Below are 21969 nucleotides of genomic sequence, written 5' to 3' on the forward strand. Positions count from 1 at the left end.
GAAAGATACACAAAAGTTAAAGATTTTTTGCGTCCGTAATTAGGAAAAAGATAAAGAATTATATGATCTGAACTAATATATAGAGGATTTTTTATGTGTGTTTGGACACTACCGGCTCCGAAGTGAATGGACTTTTTTGAAAAATTCTTTCACTTGTGGGAAGCTACACTGTCGCACGTCGTACCTAGTAAGAGAAACAGTTTCCACGGGACGCGGGCAACAGCAGTCGGAACCATTCATTATTGCCTAGCATTTAAAAGTCCGTTTTCACTCTTTGTGTACGAAATCAATAATAAATAAACTCTCCAAGAGCGTGACGGGCCACGCTCAGTGTAGGGTTCCGTAGTTTATCGATCGTAGCTCATACCCGTCCCGACTCCATTAACTCAAAATCTAAGCAGCGCGAAGTATAAGGGAAACTAAAGGGTTCATAGTCGAATACGGAACCCTGAAGACGATGACAGCAATCAAGTACCTATGTGCTAATAAAAGCTAAACTTTTTACTAGAACATCTTAGACGTCTGATTTATATTTATTTATCTAATTTCATGAGTCTAATATTACAAAGAAAAAAGTGAATCATGGTTGATAGTTACTGACGGACTGCGGTGAAGAGCAAAAAATCGTGGCGATTGAAACTCGAAGCACGCTGAAGTTGGGGCACTGTTTATGATATTTATTATAAGTATTTATTTCGTGACTATTCGCTCATGTGCCTAGCGATTTTATCATGTACTAGATTTTTCACCCGCGTCCAATAGGAACTATTTCCCGCAACGGAATAAGATATACCTACCCTATATTAATTAGGAAAGTGTGACTTTCCAATACCTAGTAAAAGAATTCTCAAAATCGGCTCCGTAGTTTCGAAGCCTTTGGGGTACCAGCAAACACAGAAAAAGGTTTCGTAGGTATTTCGATTTAAAGTTAAGTCATATAAAAATCAATAGAAAAAGATCAATTCGTAATAGGCTCGATAAACAAATAAACTAGGTACTACTAAAATTAATGATACATTACTATTGTATAAACATTGATATTTTGCCGAATTTTATTATTTTGGTATTTACGGGTCTGCTCAAATGGAGTAGGTATTATCATTTTACACTTTTAAATCTAAATCTATTCGTAAGTAGGTAAGGTCAAAGCACTCATTGTCTTTGGTCATTGATACGATAGTGCTTGTCTATGTCAACATCCCTGCAAGTTCAATGACCCTCGTATCGCAGAGATATGATAAGATAGTAAAATGTATGGTGAGGTCTAAAAATACCAAATACCTAGGTAGTTCAGTAATTCTCGAAACACGAACAAACCCAAAAATGTTGGCTTACATAAAAAAAAAACTTGTTATCTTAAGATAATAAATAATACCTATAAGTAGGTAAGTATTTGGGTAGGTACCTATACTCAAGGGATAACTATACCTACAGTCGTGGTGGCCTAGTGGGGAAAGCACCAACCTCTCAAGTATGAGTGTGTGGATTCGACTCTAGGGGTGCTTACATAAAGAAACAGGTTGCCGGTATAGACAAACCTGTACGGGTAGGTACCGATCAGTGCAGGTATAATATTTCAATACAATCCTATTGACTCACTTAACAGGTAAGTTACAAATATTATACCTGCACTGATCGATGCCTACCCGTACAGGTTTGTCTGTACCGGCAACCTGTTTCTTTATGTAAGCACCCTTAGTCAGGCAAGTAGCAATGCAACTTTTATAAGGTTGTACCTATGTCCTTAGCACTCTCTAAATATATCTTTGACATCAATGCCTAAAAATATTAAGGAAAACTTTGAAAAGAAGAAAAGTCTGAAACTATCAAAAGTCTTGAGCGAGCCTGGTGATTAACGCTCAATCCTTCTCTATGTGAGAGAAGGCCTGTGCCCAGTGGGACGACAAAAGGCTGATGATAAAGGAATAATTTTAATTTTTACACAAGCAGCATCTGGAGTATATCGTCAGTTGTGCGGCTGACCTTACAGCCACCATATGGTCTATGACCTCAACTGGCTTATTTTGGTATAACGAAGGTTTCGAAGTAAATAAACATAATAAAGCCCTGTGATTTCACCTACAGCTCTCTTGAAAGAACGTTGCCACTCGGAAGTTGGCCACTATTATAGGTAAAAAATAGCTTACTTTAACACCACTAAAAACTTTGATAAATAATAAATTCATCACATAAGAGAACAGTTACAAAACAGAGTTCCTCAATATCCACACTAGTATAAACTGTGTTGATTGACATCGGCAGACTGTTTAGTCTGTCGTGTGCCTCTTACCTAATTATCTCAAAGGCGCCGTGTCAAAAATTTGGCAACCAGCTACACCTTTTTCTGAACATGTTACAAATTAACGTGGATATGCCAGAAACAACATCTCATACGTTTTTGTTCCAATTTAGAGAACAAACCACATGTAATTGAACATAATGGTCGTGACACGTCTTGCTCTGTTTCAAACCCTGCTCTGATTAACATACGGTGTCATCATTTTTGGCAATATGGCTGACTGTAGGGCACTTCAAAATGCGGATGATCTTTAGGGAAACAGCTAGAAAAATATATTACATTATTTACTTGATATTTTATGTGTTTGTAGAAGGGAAAATTTATCAAAAGAAATCGCTAGTTATGATATTTTTAACAAACAGCCTTTTACAACAGCTGTCTGTTTTAAAACGGGATCCAAAACAAACTCACTACTAAATAATGATTGTTTAGCACGAAGGTTCTAATTGTCGAGATGTGGTTTGCGGTCGAGAAAGGCTGTATACCTTTTTTGACCCCGGTAGGATACATAAATTTAGGCACAGAAAAGATCCTAGCGAGGCCGCAAGATTGTTCGAAAGAGTCACCGAGGCCGTACACAGAGAGCTTCAGAAGGAACATGGTTCGTTTTAGTCAGTAAGAGTCTGACACTGAGTTAGAATCATAACAAATTCTTCATGAAATATTTTTTATTTTATTACGATGAGTAGGATAACCCCAAAGCACCTATCTCAATAGCCATTACGTATACAGCTTCTTTGTATTTATTTAACGATCGCGAACACCGAATTTAATGCTGCAGAATAAATGTATGACATCAGTCGGTGTCAAACATACGACATTGAACTCAGGTCAGTGACCCCGCCGCTTATGGCAAGTCTTCTTAAGGCTAATCCTTAATCTTTTCATAATCATCTGAATATAATACGAATGAATGTCTCAAATTCAATTTCTTGGGAAGTTACATTTGTTTGATTTATGTATTCGTGTCCTGGATAATGGTTTTAGGTTTAAAATTGATTGGTCTTGCAAAAAGAGTTTAGTTTTTATATTAATAACGCCACGCTTTTCAAAGGATTACTTAAACGTTTTTTTTTTTTTAGTTTGGAAGCAAACAACAAGACAACAAAAAAACATTTCGATTTTATATTGATCTTTAAATAAATTCCGTTTATTTGTTTTCAAAGTAAAAACAGCGAGCGTTGCAGCTCAAAATAGGCCACCTCTTATATCGACCAGGAGCGCAGGCTGTCACTTAACTTTCACTTTCATGTAGCCCTGGTACCTCAAGCTATCGAATGCAGCGTTTTCAATGGAAATTATTGACAAATTCATTAAAAAATAGATTTTTTAAATGTATTTTTTCTTTTATATTAAAACAATTTAAAAGTATATAAAACTGTGTAACTTAAAATAATGTTTTTCAAGAATGAAAGAAAAACGAGGAAATATGGTTTCAAAATCAAAAATTATTTATTCAACATAACCTGAAAAGCATTTTTCGGGTGTAAAATCACATGAGGCAGCCCCAAAATCGTCCATCCCACCTCCAGTGTGTTTTGCTGGGAAGAAGAAGTGGCGCAAAGTCTCCCTAGCAACACATGTCACGACTATGAATCCATTTTATTTTTATCCATGTTTATAGAAAGGAAAGGAAGGAGAAAGCTTGTAGCAATTGCAAAAGTAAATGAAAAAGACTTAGAAGCGTCAATATTCCTTAGACTACCGTACTATATTCCTTACACTGCAGACTAAATAGTCGGCCGGCAGTTTGCTTAAGAAAATTTTGATTCCAATAAAAAAATTCAATAAACACCGAACAAATTATCGTTATTGTGTGTACTACTATTCATCTTCATCCTGAATGATGAGACCAAACAAACTATCGTTCTTAGAGTGAAACACTGACGCATATAACTTGGAGTACAAACAAATATTGCAGTCGCCTAGGAGCGGTGTTGAAATATTCCACCGGTTTAATTGTCGCATTGATTGCATTCGAAATAAGTATCAATATTTTATGAAATTATATTTTCTATTTTTTCGTTAAATGAACGAAGAATTGAAGGAATGTTATGAAAGATAAAATGCGTATTTATTTCGTTCAATCATCAGATATCGATTTATTAATCACTATTTCCGCTCAAGAGCTGGTGTTACTATAGTTTTACTAGCCAGCTGTTTCTAGTTTATGGAGTAGTCCAGACAAAAATCATTCTGATACTCTAGTGGATATAAAATTCAGAAAGTCTGACAACTAGTCTTACTAAGAGGTACCTAGTTGCTAAGGTAGTTAGCTTGAGAAAGTCATTCGCTCCATGTAAAGCACTGCTAGACTGGAATTCGACCCTAATACAGTTAGGAAAGGCTAGACAAATAATGATGTCCCTAGGTAGGTATCTTCATAAATCAGTTTTTCTATTTTCCGTAAAACCACAGCATACAGCCACATTTTATTATGGCCGTCCTTCTATACAAAAAAGAAATATGAATACACCGAAATCTTCAGAGCAGTTATGCTTTTACCAACTGCATTGAGTGCTGCATAAAACACAGTTTATGAAACAAAGACTTCATCGCTGCAGCATGCAGTCGGCAGGTATCAATCAGAGAGCAAGTGACGGCCGAACCGCGCCGGTAATGCGAACACTTGTGTAATCATACCTTTACTGATGGCACTCGAATCATTTCGCTATACCATGTCTCGACAGTTAAATTAGGCGAGAGTTTGTCGAAGGATACAGCTGTGTTATTTACTCAAATCAAGCTTCATTGCTCATATCATAGCTGTTTTGTACCTATTACAATTCTTTGCTTAGCAGTCATTATCGATATCAGGCTAAGTTTTATTGTTTCAGTCGCATTAAGTTTTATTATATAATTCGCATTTAAAGGATAATAATAGAAACAGGTACATACTTCAATGTCCACAAAAATGACAAACAGCCTAGCCTAAGAATCACGCCTAGTAGCTCACTAGAAGTGGTGGAGACTATTAACAAAAGTAGGTAATTATATTTCATATATTTTTTTTAATTAATGTCATCAGGGATCTGTCCATAAGAGTTTATGATACAAAGTATACATTTTTAATTTATAAATCGTGATTTGCGCTTCCCCTCAATTCACAAAGTGAGTTACAATGGTAGTGGCTCGTTTTGAACCCACGACCTTTAACATCGATAGGTCACCTCGGAATATTGTGCTGTGAATGACGACCGCTGTTCCGCATTGCTCTGTACTCGGACGAGGCACAATTAACACTTTACCCTGGGCAATTTATATTATCAGTTTACCCTGGGCTATTTATATTATCAGTTTACCATGGGCTATTTATTATCACTTTACCCTAGGAAAGCCGCCCCTCTAAATCTGCCGCCCTAGGCACTGGCCTACTTGGCCTATTGGTAAATCCGCCACTGGACGACGACTTCCGTCTTTGTAAAAGAACATGGTATCCATTATAAAAAAAAATCACCTTCTTTGTATCTAGGCCTCCAGGCTTGCAATAGTATTTAACTGGGCTACAGACCATTTCACATATCTGAGCAGAATTTTGAGATTTTGAGGTGTTCCAGCTAATACATTCCGTGCCGGGACTATATATATTCTCAGCCTAAAATAGTCTAAAAATACACTGAATAAAAACCGGAACAGTGGTTGTCTTGATCAGGACATGTTTTTTCAGAATCGACAGTAAGTTTTTCGTAAAGAATTATAGAAAGTGCATTCCTCTTTTTTCATTCAAATATCTCAACTGAGATCTTGCCTTCTATGGGAAGCTTTAATGTGGTTCAAAACAGACTAGGTATATCTTTTTTATCATAAAATTATGGCCAGTGATTGTTGTCGAGTGTTTAGTCGAATGATAACAAAATCATTTCTGAAAACACAACTAATCATTTTACATACTATCTTAAAACATTCTGGCTTCCATGTACCACACATTATATGAAATAAAAAAACCTGTTATTAAAACACGATAATCATTAAACATTGATAGATTGTAAATACTGAAAGACTTTCATCAAATACATAAGCTAGTTCTGCGTGAACTGCAAAGGTTTGCACATTCTTTTTTTAAAGCAGTGGGCAAGCAAACATTCTAAGAAGGCCAAATTCCTGTTTTTTTATTACTTTACCAGTTTTTATTCAATACAGTTGGATTTAAGAACTACATCTACGTTGATGATTTATGAACATTACATATTCTATTAGTCGATGTCACGCGAAATGGACAAAGATTTGGGACTAGTCGTCATAGTAAACATTTTTTGCCTTACCAAGACCTACGCAATGGTACTAGAATCAACACTGTTGGACAGGGTACCAAAACGCCCATTGTCCTTTGTATTAAATGTAATTTCAGTTTTTGTTATTAATTTATTTAGGGCAATTTCATATCCTGCCGTACCAAGACAGCCATTTTCAAACTTCCTCTTATACATAAACGCATTCCTCTCTCTATCTATTCGCATATACACATATTCCTCTTTACCTTCTCATCTCTGCCGGATACAGTAGTCTTTCGACGTTTTCTTTCTTTTGACGCATTTGTGGACCAATCTATATTTATGTCTCGGGCAATTTATACTCATTTTATGATAACAAAACTTGATGGCCAGCGGATTAAAGATTGTACATATGTTTTGATCTCAAGGTTTTGAACAGTCACATTCATACTTCAAGTAAGTTACTCTACATATTAAGCCCTCGCTTATCTTTTTGTGGTCGAATTAACTTCTTTGTTCAGTTCTAAATACTTGCGTTATTTGATAGCTCCATTTAATTTATATGTATATGTTATGGACCAAGTGATAAATTGAGCAGTATACATAATGCCCGGTCATTATGAAAAATGCCCAATATGAGAGCGCAATTTGATAATAATTATTCAAATAATCAAATTGACCGGGCACTATACATATTGCCCGTGACCTTTTGGGCAAAGTAATACAAGCAAAGTAATAACATATTTATATTCAATTTTTTATTGTTATTGCCATTTAATTAAAAATAAACTAAATATTAAACCACTTAAATAATCAGCCTCATGATTTGGATTAATTATGAAGGACTTCTGCCTTAAAAATCCACTAGTTTTTGCATTTAAAAGTTAAGGAAAGTCATATTTAAAGGGTGCTTATTAAACAGGCTCCTTTTTAATATAATTATTCGCCCCGAATAATGTATGTTGCCTTCTAAATTACTAAGTCAGCCACAATTAACGAGCATCTAAATAATACTATCTCAGCCACTCGTTATCTTCTAAGTAAACCGCTCTAAATACAACTCCGCATGATGGTTATTTTTTAGCATCTAAATTTGTAGCATGCGTTCTAACAGTAAACTTCTAAAATACTATTAAATGACATCATAAAATTTATTTATTTAGCTTCTAATTTTTTAACTCAGTACGTTTAAAATGTAAGCAAGCAACATGCAGCAAGCATGGCTTCTGTCACGGCTCCGGTGCTGCGGGGCTCCGGCGGTCCCATGCGAGCTTATCGTCGCAGATGGTTTTCACGCTCACCGCCGCAGCTTCGGCTTGCTGGCCGGCTCAGCCGGCCAGCCTCAGCCGCATCGGCGAGCGTTAAAACTACCTGCGCCTCAGCTCGCAGGCCGCCTCGCCCCTCCACACTTACGCGGTTGTGAATTGCACTCTAGGGGTAGGACAGACAAGACTACGTGGAGTCGGTTTTGCAGCGATACGTTTTCGTCACATCATCCTCCGAGCCTTTTTCCCAAACTATGTTGGGGTCGGCTTCCAGTCTAACCGGATGTAGCTGAGTACCAGTCCTTTACAAGGAGCGACTGCCCTATCTGACCTCCTCAACCCAGTTAACCGGGCAACTGTTACGTGGGATACGTTTTCGTCACTAACTTCAATTTTTTGCTTTATTATCAAATTGCCCAACTGTCATGTAGCAATATAATAATGCCCGTGCAATGTGATAAATAATGAAGTTAAGATAGTTATTAATCACTTGGCCCGATAAAGCTAGACATTATTCATAATGCTCGGGCATTATTAATAATGCCCGAATTAATCACATGGTCCATAACATATAGATTGATCATCATCTGCCTAACCTTTTCCAAGTATGTTGGGATCGGCTACCATTCTAACCGGATGTATCTCCTCGACCTAGTTACCTGGGTAACTAATATCCCTTGATCAGACAAGTTGTCAGATTTAACTCTCTTTTAACCCTTAATATATCGACGTATTCCTCTATTGATTTTTGAGAGGGATCTATGTATTCCTCTACAGATTTTTTCAAATAAAGGGCCTAAGAAGGAACATTAACGGTTTTAGTCAGTAAGAGTCTGACATTCTCTCACGCTGTACCCACAGAGGGAGGGGTCATTTGATGATTTCCCATTAAAAAAGAGGTACTTACCAAAGCGGGTGAATCCAAAGGTCTGGACCTCGACTTCCTGAGGTCACTTTCACCATCAGAAGGTCTGGACCTCGACTTTCTCAGGTCACTCTCGACATCAGATGGTCTGGACCTCGACTTCCTCAGGTCACTCTCGCCATCAGAAGGTCTCGACTGCCGGTCACTCTCCCTGTCCGACGAGTGGTATCGTCTCTTTTCCTCTTTGCGCTCCTTGTATCTTCTGTCTTCTTTGAGTGTCTTGTCATATCTAAGGTGATCATGAAAATGATGTCATAATTCAAATTAATTTTTGGTCACATGAAAAACTGTTAGAGATATCACGGTCATTATGACAGCAAATAATATAGAAAATAAGGGTCTCTTTAACTTCAACAATATCTCATTTTATTTTTTTAATTAATTGAACTTGATATTTTGTGTCATGACTTACGGAGCCGAAACGTGGACACTGACGGTACGGCTAGTCCACAAGTTTAAAGTCGCTCAGCGGGCTATGGAAAGAGCTATGCTCGGCATTTCTCAGAGGGATCGCATCAGAAATGAGGTAATCCGTCAGAGAACCAAGGTAATCGACATAGCAAACCGAATCAGCAAGCTGAAGTGGCAGTGGGCTGGCCATATTAGCCGAAGAACCGATAACCGTTGGGGTAAACGAGTTCTAGAGTGGAAACCACGCCTCGGCAAACGTAGTGTAGGACGTCCTCAGGCACGGTGGAGTGATGACTTGCGCAAGACGGCTGGCAGGAGCTGGATGCGAGCAGCCGAAAATCGATCTCAGTGGCGTGCACTTGGAGAGGCCTATGTCCAGCAATGGACTGCCATAGGCTGATGATGATGATGATGATATTTTGTAGGCTTTCAGTTAAAACTGGTATTACACAGTTAGTTTCTATATTAAATTGAATATTAAACACATAAATTCTTACCTTCCATTATATTCTTCTCTATACTTCCTCTCAGGGTCACTATCGCGAGGGTCTGAGCTTCTGTACCTGTCCAGGTCTTCCCTGGAACTCCTGTACCTCCTCTCATCAGCTTTGCAGTCGTATTCAATCTTCTTCACCACGATGTCACTGGGCTCAGGGTCGGTGTACCTGGATGGAGAAAGGCAAGTAAAAATAAACTCTAATACGTTCGCGTTGGGGTGCAAAATTAATTGGCAAAACATTTTTCTATAGGAACAAGAAACAACTAACAATGCGAGATGGCCCTTTAACTCTCTTGCTTTGGAAGCTCATGGAAGGTATAGTGAAAAAATCCCTATTTTTATTGAATCTATGCATAACTTCATATAAAAATAATACACCAAACCCATGTTTTTTTGGTAAAAGTACCTTATCGTACTAGGTATTGGCACGTTTTAATCATCTGCCTCTAGCCTTTTGGAAAGTATATTGTCTTCAGCTTCTAGCTGTACTAGATTCAGCTGTCCTTGTTTTACATTTCATTCATATAGGCACTTTATATTTCTTTTAATGTAATCTACAATACCTTTTCTCATTTTGTATTTCTTAGGAGAATCTATGCACGCGTTTATAGAGCATCACGCTCACACTTTCCTGCTTCTAAACTGATGCATTGTTTGTGACTCACTTTACTTAGAATAACTAAGTAATATCTATTTGTATACAACAGCTACCTAGACTTTACTCAGTGCCCCACCTAAGTAAACAATGCGACGAAGATGTGACGCTATGCGATGCGATGATATCAATCCAAAACGTATATGACAACACGTCGTTTAAAAACGCGTCATTAGAGAAGAGCTTAAGAAGGAAGGAAGTCTTATTATAATAAGGAGCTAAGGAAAAGGAGAAAAAATTGTTAGCTGCAATAAATAAATAAAATGTAATAGTACTATACCAACAGAGCCATTCAAAAGCATATTATACTAGTGGAGTTGTACTTCATAACATTTAATAGATGACATGCAGAGCGGCACTATTGAATACACACAAAAATACAAAAATCGGTCGAGCTGTTCAGAAAAAATAATATGTAAAAATACATAGTATTAATTTTCGTTTCCAGTCTGCGTCTGTGTCCATATCGTACCGCATCGCACTAGCATGTTATGTAGGACGCAGTTGGGAGCGGGCATGCGTCACGTGGGATTTTCATGTCACTTCTAGTGTTATCTGATGAAAGTTCTGCCCTGATTCCATGTTGCTGTTTAGCTCGTCTAATATTATATTTCTAGTTTTAGAATGTGTATGTAACTTTGATGGAAATATTATTTGTGTACGAATTTATTTATAAATTTTAATTAAAAGAGATTGATTGATTACCTTAGCCATTGAATGTCAAACTAACTGCAATCATTTGTGTGTGAATCGCTTATATCTTACCTTCTATAGTCGGAGTCGTCATGGGCAAGATGTTCAGGGCTCTTGAGCACCCGTGTGCGATTCTTTGGCTGGACAGTCTCCTTCTCTTTCTTGCTCTTCTTAGAAGAGTCGCGAGAGAACAGCTGCTTCATCTGATTGAGATAACAAAAAAAATATCAGTATAACTAGTCTTAATATTACCAAAAGTTGATTGTGATGTGCAACAGATATCGCTCGAAATTGTTAAGTGTGAACCTACCTTTTCAAGTCCAGTTAGTTTCTTAGCCTTTGGCGGTTTCGCACTGACTTTCTCATCAAGTCTGCTAGGACTTTTCTCGTATCTGTCAACTTTAGGATCAAAATGTGAACATTCATCAGCACTTCTATCTCGCCCCCTGTACTCCTTCCTAACACCGTCCTCCCTGTAATCTTTAAACCTTGCCAAATACTCGCCATTGGCGTAAATCTGTTCAGTAGGATAATTATCCTCTGTATGCTGTCTTTCACTTGCCAAAAATAAAGAAGTGTCTCTAACATCGTCATCACTCTCATGTCTTCTGTGCCTGGTTCTATGTAACTCTCCACTGGAGTCTTTTCGGAAATCATTTTCAATCCCCGAATCAACCAATCGATTGTCAATATCATAGCGACGGGGAGATCTATCATCTCGATAATATTCTCGACTGTCTCCAGAATCGTGTCGTCTCATACTAAACTCTTCCTTGTATCTCTCCTTGTTCTTAGCTCTGCGTAATGAGTGATAAGAATCAGCATATTTCGGAAGGTTAGCGTATTCCTCTTCACGTTCTTGCGCTATTTCAGGATTAGAGGAGTAATGTCCTTTCCTTTTGCCGAAATATTCATCTTTTCCTTTATATTTCTGTCCAGTTTGAAGAACATCATGACTAGAAGTAAGTTGCTTTTTAGCTTTGTACTTTTTCTCTTTATATTCATCAGGGGTGAGCAGTGGTTTGCCTGTGTTAGATTCTAAGCTCGGAGGCTCATACTCAGGCTCAGGCGGGAAATCCTTCTTATTGCCCTTAAACCTGGGCTCCAGCCTGTCGATGAATTCACGTCTATCAAGTTCACCTTTTGGGACTTTTTGGAAAGTTCTGCTTTCAGTATTGTATTTAACCTTATGATTATCAGAGTCATACTTATTGTAATCCTCTGTCACACTACTTTCAGCAAAACCATCTCTTTCCAAAGTGTTCCTATAATAACGAACTGTTTCATTAACATATCTTTCTGTAGCTTGCATACGTTTCTCTGCTTCATATATGGGATCTTCAGGTAAATACCTTGATATGGGCTCTTCAACATTTCTATCACGATCGAGTCTACGAGCATTAAGTCGTGATTCTAGAAGCTGCCGTCTGTGACTCAGCTCATTAAAATCCAAATCTACTTTTGTAGTTTCTGGCTCATATTGTTTTTTCTTTGTGTCCATTCCATCGCCTCTTCCTCTGTATTGATTACTCAAATCAGGTGACTTCTCTTTCGGAGAGTATTCGTTTGCATATGTTGGTTCGAATTCTTCGAAGCTTGTCAATTTATATTCTCTGAATCTAGGTCTGATAGGAGAGTCTGTGATGTTGTATGTTGGTTCAAATGTATTGAAATTATCATTTTCTTTATTCTTATAATCGTAATCGTACATACGAGTTTTAGTGAATTTGTGTCTTTCTTCATATCCCAATCCTTCGTCTTCATCTGAGAAGTTTCCATACTTTTCCCTGGAGGGTGAGTAAGTTTTATGGACAGTCTGTTTATTTAGTCTGTTATTGATATGAGTGTCATTGTCTCTTACCACGTGAGCGTACACTATCCCTTTATCCATTTTATTAACAGGTGAAGGCACCCTATCAGGACTGGTATTCCTAGCGAATAGATTAGGATCAGGACTCACACTTGGTTTTAGGTAGGAAAATGGTTGATTTATATTCGTCCCGTTTGGTGGTGATATCAAATGAGATTTAGGAGGTGGTGAAGACTGATCTTCCTTTAAGATACGCACTAAATGATCAACCGTATGCCCTCGAGTCAAAGGCGGCTTATCAGGTGGCTGCTGGCTACTATGTATCATTTCTTTATCACCATAAACGTTTTCTTCAATTTTCCTTATACTATCTTTAATTCTATCTTTGACTTCAACAGGATGGGTATCTTTATTCTTTGTCGAATCGATCTCATCCACGAGTAATGTTTTCTTTACGTCGGTTTTCCGTTTAGGTGTTTCAGTTATTTGAGGGGATTTTTCTTTTTCCTTTTCTTGTGACTTGCTCTTCTTAGCCCTTGCTGGTGCCTTGGGCTCTGGTTTTTCAGGAGTCTTATATCTGGGCGGCTTTTCAACGGGATTAACTTTCTTACCTTCAGCTTTTGTTTCTTCAGATTTATTATCTTTTAACGCAGACTTTTGTTTTTGATACACGTCTAGTGGAGGCGTCGTTTTGAAGTAATCCTCTCGCGGTGAACTTTCAATGATGGGCGATAGCTGAGACTTCTTATTTCTTAAAGACTTTAGGAACTCCTCAGTTTCGCTGCCGGATCTTTTACGAATTGGTTTATTTTGGGTGTTAAGATTTGTGTTAGACTTTAAATCAGAAACGTCACTTTTGCTTCTCTTGACAACGGTAATAGGCTTGGTAGCAACAACGACTGGTGCATCAGGGACCTTGTTTGTCTGCGCTCTTCGGAAAAGAGTTGACAGCGATGTTCTTTCTTTTCTCTTTTTATTACTTACATCGCTGGTAGATCGTCCAAGAGGAGTTTTTTCCGGTGTGCCTTCGTCACTGTTTCTTCTACCGACTCTATTGTCCTTTTTCCTTCTGTGTGGTAAAGAGAAGAACTTTTCAGGTGGATGGTCGGAGGTGCATGTGATGCCGTCAGCTTGGGCTCGGACTTTGTTAGCTTCTTCGATTAATTCTTTTTCTGAGAGATGAGTGAATGGTTCCTTCCTTATTGATTTAGGTTGGTCGGATGATGTGGTCCGCGTAGCGCGCGGCTTATCTGCAAAAAGACATTATTGCTTAGTATGTTTTAGGATAATTATTTCAGAAATTGATTAGCAAGTTAGCATTTTTGTCAAAAACGTTACCAATTTTTTTTAGAATAGTTATTAGAGAATTTGTATTAGGTTTTAGATATAAAGATGAAGTATATTAATGATGAAACTATAGTAACCAGAATGTATCAAAATTAAAATAAATATAGTGAAAAACAAGTAATTCAATGAGTTATTACGAAAAGCTGCTTGTATTACAAGAATGAAACAATAAATTATTATTATACCAATGCAAATGTATTAAACAGAAATGATCTGTAACCCAAAGGCACAAGGCTTACATTCGATTAGCAAACAACCATTTTTGTATGGTTTTAGTAATGTTTCACCAAGTGTCAAGTTATACCATTAATTAAGCTGTCAAAGATATTTTTGTAAGTGTAAAATAATAAACTGATTATGATAATACCTAAAAGTTTTTATTTGAACATAAATCTTTTTAGCAAATCTGTCATTTTTTAAGGATTTTAAGAATGCTATCGATCAGCATCATTCACGATTGAAGGAACAGTGCGAGAATTAAATTAACCATCCTTGATTTTTTCTAAGTCTTTAAGTTGTTAAGCTGTGAAATCCACTGGTATTTGAGACTTTCTAAAATAATGGTGAAAAGTACATCTTGCAAGACTGATTGACATAAAACATATATACCCAACAATGTTGCAAGTAAGTTTAACAATTGGCTCCAAAAATTTACAAATGGCAGTCAGAACCAACATCGCCAAGTTGGTCAGCAGTCTGCTGATCAATTACAATCTTGGCCAAGCGACACTAAAGTAGCGTTGTTATTAATACTCAATTGCTTTTGTGGATGAGAAGCGGCCTTTGCCTTGCAATGGACCGTAAAAAGGCTGATTATGGATCAAAACCATATGAACCACGTGATTTTCGTGTTTATCATGAGACACAGGTCCCTCTTCATGATCACACCAGTGTTTAGTTGACAGCTGATGATAGCCTGTTCATGACTTACAGTTCACTTGTCCAGGGCCTTTCTTACCTTAATAGTATATGTAACAATAACTTAAATGGCGTCATGATATAACGGGCAGAACCGCGAGCAAAGAACTTTTCAACTCCTACGCAAGTTAGTCACCTCGCGTCCTGAGAGCAAAAACTAACAATGGCTAATGATTTTGTGATGGCTAATGATTAAAGATTTATTGGCTCACAAGAATTACAATAAGTTTTTTCTGTATCTAAGAAAATATTTAGTCTTTCAGGATTAAAATAAGATCTTTAAATAACAATAATGGTGTCCTCTGATTCTCTTCTCTATTAATTCCTGTCATTGTCTTTCTTGACGTAATATGTTCCTTAAAGGATCGTATAATTTTATGGTGCATAAAAAGCCTGACACACCTTACGTTTATCCATGACACTGTCACCTATGACCTCAGCTTTGCTTACTGCAGGCTTCAAAGATGAGATCAGAGATAAAATAATTCATTTCAGAGAGCCAAATTGATATATTTGACGTTTGTAACACCAGTTTACCCCTTCAAAAATAAAGCAAACATGACCAGATATCAAACGTAAAACTCAGTTTGGAGTCCTAGTCCTACAACCCTACCGTTTTCCTATCAAGTTCAATCTTTGGTTTGGGGTTTTACTGCTCAAAACCTTAGAAAGTAGATGAAGATAAACTGAACCCGAAATAATGGAAGAATATTTACGAACAACATACTAAACTCAAATTAAAATCGTTTATTCAAATTAGGCTGATAAATCAGCACTTTTTGAACGTCAAAAACAAAAGACAACTGACAGCTCCCAAGACACCCACCACTTCCTATGTGGTTCTGCTATGAAGAAGAATTGGCGCAATAAATTCCCCAGCAACATTGGTCTATGATCATACCAAACGGTAGTAAGTTTTTCCTTCTTCGAAGCTTACTAAAAAGTAACCCTTTGCAACTACCGCACAAACCAGTATCTAAAAACGAATAAATGGAATCCAAAAGTTGTTTGCTCCAAAAGTCAACGCTAAAAATAAGCGTGAGCGCAGAAGCGTGACGTCACACACTTTAATGCGCTTGCGACGATCCGAATAAGCAGGAATGCAGAAATGAACGTTGTACAAGTTTATGTGACGGATTTTTTAAGGTTTCGAATATCGATATTTCCTGATCTACGTATTTAAGATCCAAAAGACTCAAAAAAAAGGTTTGAGTACGCAGGGTATTATTTTCTTCTGGATAGGCTCCTCTAAGCACTGCTACCAGTCGTCCATTATGATATTACTTAAATGAGATAAGAAGTTACTAGTAAGGACCGTGAGTAAGGACCGCTTCCATACAGAAGGTAGGTACTTGTTTCTACACAGAAAAGATTACAAACCTCATCTAAAAGTGCAAATTGTAAATATATACAAAGCATCTGCAACTTCATGTATTTTTTTATCTCCGAAATGCAAAAAAAAGAATCTGCTGCACCTAATTTAAATAAATTCTTAAATTTAAATAATTCATGTGTTAGTAATGTAACATACTATTTTATACAATCAACATTTTTGCAGCTTGATATTAAACCTACTGTCAACAGATATTAGTGTCATCTTAAAAACCAATGTAATCTGTCTGCCTTTATCAAAGGACCGATAAAGATTTCCCCAAAAAACATAAAGCAAAGATAAATGACACTTAACACTAGACACTCAATTCTAAGTAGACCACCGTTAAGCACATAATTTATGATAGATTTATTTACAATGTGATTAACATCTATGAAGTTAAAAGTATCAAATGATTGAGACCACCGACAACGGAGGAAAAAATTTAGCTGTTTAGAATCTGTAAGTACTTAAAACAGCAATCTAGCAATATTATTTACGTCTTGTTAATTTTATAAACGTGTTCAGTCATATGTCTACATGTTACTCTATTTACAATATGTCGAAACCGTCATCAGTCTAAGATGGGATATTAAGACTTAAGAGTTAAAGGAGGTTATATTGGGATCTTTGTTTTAAGTCTTAATCAATCAAGTATTTTAGTAGACAAACTTTGCATTCGATTCTGGGCTTAAATAAGCAAATCTGTGGCCTTATTTTTTCTTCCAATATACTTTTCAGTGTACACCTAAAAAACCAAGTAAGTAAATAAAGGAAGCGAGCAGAATAGGTTCCGACTTTCAATTTTGAACAAAGCCTCTTAGCGGGTCAACGGAATTTCGAAAAAAAAATGTGAACATATTGACGCCACATCAAAATCTTACAAACCAAATATTAGTTGACACATATCATTAGTTTTATAAATAAAACTATGAGTGTGACCGTGACAATGGCGATCCGTTGTCTAAACAAGATGGAGGCACTAACTGTTTATTTGTACAAACCAGTCGAACAAGGATATCACTGAGGTGAATATAATAAGTCTGTTCTATTTTATCGTTCTAAGAATGTTTTATTATTAAAAAATGTTAAAACAACACCTGTTTGATTCTGAAGATCAAATTAACTACTTCTTGGTAAATTACGTAACAAAATTTTAGATTAGCAAACCATTTGATTCCGATACTCAGATGGCTCGATTCTGAAGAATTAGTACTATCATTTGCCTAATCTTTCATCGTAGTTTAGTCGACTTCCAGTCTAGCCAGGGTAAAGTACCAGTTACCCGGACTAGCCTACACTCTTTGGTACTACTGGTTGTCCGACTATCTAGCTTCTGTCTACGGATAACGCCTACCAGAGACATATAACAGCCCGGACCCATCAATTATCATGCCTATCGAATCACGGAAGAAGTCGTCATGATGAGATGGTCACCTATCCACAGACAGACGGCGCCAAGTGTTGTTTAACTTTATGATTTGTTAAACGTCTAAAAGAAAAGATGGTGCAGGATTCTAACATAATCTAAATAAAAGAGCAACTTCTATGAAACATATAAACATAGCGTAACCCTTTGTCTGTACCACCATATAATAAATTGCCGATCATAATGTACCTAGTCATAAGTATTTACGTACAATATAGTAAAGTTACTGCTGTTTTGCACTTGATAATATAAGAAGTTGTCCTTGTATGTGTGATCACCTGTGTTTATGTAAACATTTGTGTGAACACGTCACAAAGAGACCCGTTCACTGTAATGTAGTGTTTTGTTTGGTTTTATACAGAAAATTGTGGAATATGCAAATTGGAACCAAGTAATAAACTCTTTTTTAATATAAAGATGACGTTTTTAGTATTTGACGTTGACGAGGGTCTCGATACTGATAACATGATGACCTACTACATTTTTTAACGTAGATATGTTGATAAGGTTTGAAGTAACTAAGTAGAGATGGAAGAAGATAGTGCAAAGGGAAGTTTCAGTTTAAAAAGTTTTCTGTAAGACTCCACAATTCTCGGTAGAATATGAAACAATATATTATCAGACAATGAAATGGCCGGTGATAAATTGCTTTTAATAATTAGCAAGGATATTTTTCAAGAAGATATGAAGGCAATGCGAGCAGTAGCTGCCGAAACAAATATTTTAACATCTGATTAATATCTATGTCATGTTCAAATACGAGTAAGTTAGTCAGCAGTACAAATATCCGTGTACATTGATGACAAACTGAACCTTGGTTGCGGATAATCCACAATTGACGTGGGCTTTTGTATCGTGCGCAAGAGTGTTGAGCGCCTTGATATATTATATTTTAATCAGTGGTTCTTCATAAAGATCTATCACCCATATTTTTTTCTAGGCCTTATTTAGAAACGGAGTATTTGTACATCCTGAATTCCTGAACTACTTTAGGGACATTCTCGTCATTTAACAAACTTTTATTAGTTCTTTAACTTATAGTCCGAGTGATTTCAGCTAAGAATCGGTTGACCATTAAGCCAGTTAGTAGAATAAAGAATAGATTAATAGCAGTAGTGACAATATTTGTAAAAATATTAGACTGGAAACAGTGCTCCACCGACGGTCAGTGCTGACGGTCGGTCGATGTAGCTATATCTATGCAAGTCTATGCACGCGCATACAGCTACGCTATTGATTCGGTATGTGATTCGGTCTGGACGTACAGTCAGCACTGACCGTCGGCCGAGCACTGTTTCCAGACTTACTTAGCTGGTCTTTCAACCACAAGGAAAACGACCAGCTTAAATTAGCCATTTTTTTGCCCCAAATTTTTCATTTTATCCTCAAGGTCTTGGTTTCCTTCGTCTTTCCTGATTTCAGACAAGTACTAACAGCAAAGGTGCTAACTGACGTGTCCGTGTTTAGGAGATTGATACACAAAGACATACAATCATTAGTGGGCAGTGAACCTTGGAAGCTTCCGTTTACCGTGGGCGAGTTGGAACACAAAAAATGATGCGCGAATCTTACAGTGAGTTTCAAATTTAATTCATGGGAGACTTTTTTGGTAGTAAAAAGTGTACGTGTTGTTGTGATCTATTTATAGAATAGAAGTTTAATAATAGTGTTGTCATTGTTTTTGTTTCAAAGTTTAGAGATTTCGTTGACAGCGACTTTTATCAAGTGAACTAGGTGTAGACATTGCAAATGAGGTACAGAAAATGGGGGGATAAACCTGCATAAAAGTAAAAAAAGAAAGGGCACAGAAACGGCAGTCTTTGAAATAGGGGCATCCATTTTATACACATTATATCAGAACAAATACCAAAATTAGCTGTTATCCAAAGAAATCAATTTTTCATTCAACATGAAATAGTAGATAAAATCTGAAAGATGATCAATACAAACAATGTACATTGTCTGTTTATAATAGATGGATAACTTCAAACCAGTTATTTAAGGTCATTTCGAAATATCCGCTATGTCAGATGACTTGGAAGAAGAAACAGTTACAATACGGGAAGGATTAAAATACAAGCTATTACACTGGTCAACAAATTATTATTATTTTTTTGGTGCAAAGGTGAAATATACAATTTCTTGTAGAATATTTGATACGTAATCGAAGTCCAGAACATAAAGTTGCACTAGCACGTAGGGATTTAGAGATATACCCCTCCTAAAGTACCAAAAACGCGTTTTTTTATGATATTTGATGTAATTTTTTGGGGACAGCAGAATTTTCTAGTAATTTCTAACTAAAGCATTATATAGTACTACTTTCCCCGCATTAACCCCATTTTAGTATATATTTTTGCAAGTTTTCTTTCTCAATATATACCATTTTAAATATAAAGTGGAGTTTTTTCATACTAACAGGCCAAATGAAATATAGGGAAGATCGAACTATCGTAGCTGTATACATATTTCATGAAAATTTAAACTCTTAGCGTTCGAAATAAAAATGAATTTCAATCGGGAAGAGTAGTACTATATAATGCTATAGATAGAAACTAAAAAACAATTTTGCTGTCCTTCAAAAAAATCGTCAAATATCGTTAAAAAACGCGTTTTTGGTACTTTAGGAGGGGTATATCTCTAAATCCCTACGTGCAAGTGCAACTTTATGTTCTGGACTTCGATTACGTATCAAATTATCTATAAGAAATTATATATTTCACCTTTGCACCAAAAATGCTGTTGACCAGTGTTATTGACGAGAAATCAATAAATAACTTGACATATCAATCGATATCAGGCTTTTGAGGAATCGTGTCGAGAGAAATTATCAAAAATATTTTGTTATTTAATGCTATACTCCAATCAAAAGTGCTAACTTTAATAATGATTTATACATAATCTGAGGAAACTAAAATTTATACTTTCTTCAAAAAGCAATGTTTAGTGTAAGAATAATGTTCTTACTTTTATACATACTTATTCATAACAGTAAATGAAAACATGTCTTGTACTCCCGCAACAAATACGATAGCTTTTAGTAATTATTGTTACAACATTTTTTTCAATCAAGAGTTAAACTAACTTACTACTTAACTTTAATAATAAAAACGATCAAATCCAGACTACCCTTTCCTTCTATTAAATAAATAATAATAATAAATAATAATAATGTCTGGACACATTTTCACACAATGCCGGTTAGCCCCATGGTAAGTTATTAATTAACTTGTGTTATGGGTGCTAACACAACTGATAAACTACATATAGCTACATACATATATACATATTGATAAATACATATCATAACACCCAGACCACGGCCAACAAACATGCACATCACACACATGTCGACCGAACCAGGAATCGAACCCGGGACCTCAGCTTCGGCAGTCCGGCATGGTGACCATTGCGCCATCGAGGTCGTCATATTCATCGATAGTTAATCTTACCATTGATATAAATAATTTTATCAATGTCAAAATCAAGATTTTTAGATCAGATCAGCCCACAGCGGTAGCCGATGGCAATGACATATGTAGATGTGAATCCTTCGTAAGCCTACGTGAACAACCAACAAATATTTAGTCCAATTAAATATTGACCCACACATCTAAGATGGTTTTTGAAGGTGGCTGTGAGATTGTTTGAAAGAATTACATCATCTAGATATAGGGGCAACTGAAGATCAAATCTTAGAAGATAAATTTTCTTAATGAAAATGTATTTTCTTTCGTATTATTTTAAATAAATAAGCGTGTTAAAATAGGAGAGTCTGTCTGTCTATAAAATTTTACACGAACTCAGTGAGCCATTCGAGTACGGTATATTTATCTCCATGTCCATCGGGAAGTTGATTGACGTGAATATAAATATGATTAATTCAAGTAAATTAAGGAACTACAAAAAATAACGAGAGTTTACGGACAACAATAATAAATTGACTGCACTGATTCGGAAGGTTGCACGCAAAGATATCGATTTAATTATTCCAACAAAGAAAAAAGACTTGTGAAATGAGGAAGTGATCCTAATTATTATAAAATCTTAACTGTTTTAAAGTAATTGGAATTTTCAAATGGCCTTGTGAATGTCGATTTAATAGCAGATTTGTAATAAAATTTTAACGCCGCTA

The 21969-nt window shown here is 36.4% G+C and overlaps 1 protein-coding gene across 1 annotated transcript in view; it reads right to left on the bottom strand.

The window, feature by feature from the left end:
* Window positions 1–21969, bottom strand: part of LOC124641305 (serine/arginine repetitive matrix protein 2) — a 63908-nt gene that overhangs the window by 3599 nt on the left and 38340 nt on the right. Inside the window, exons 4-7 of the mRNA XM_047179356.1 lie at window positions 11269–14018; window positions 11031–11161; window positions 9609–9776; window positions 8683–8929 (exon numbers count right to left, since the gene is read on the bottom strand). Coding sequence (XP_047035312.1) covers window positions 8683–8929; window positions 9609–9776; window positions 11031–11161; window positions 11269–14018 — 3296 coding nt within the window. The remainder of the gene's footprint in view (window positions 1–8682; window positions 8930–9608; window positions 9777–11030; window positions 11162–11268; window positions 14019–21969) is intronic.

The sequence above is a fragment of the Helicoverpa zea genome, chromosome 22 (genome assembly GCF_022581195.2).
Source record: "Helicoverpa zea isolate HzStark_Cry1AcR chromosome 22, ilHelZeax1.1, whole genome shotgun sequence".
NCBI lineage: Eukaryota > Metazoa > Arthropoda > Insecta > Lepidoptera > Noctuidae > Helicoverpa > Helicoverpa zea.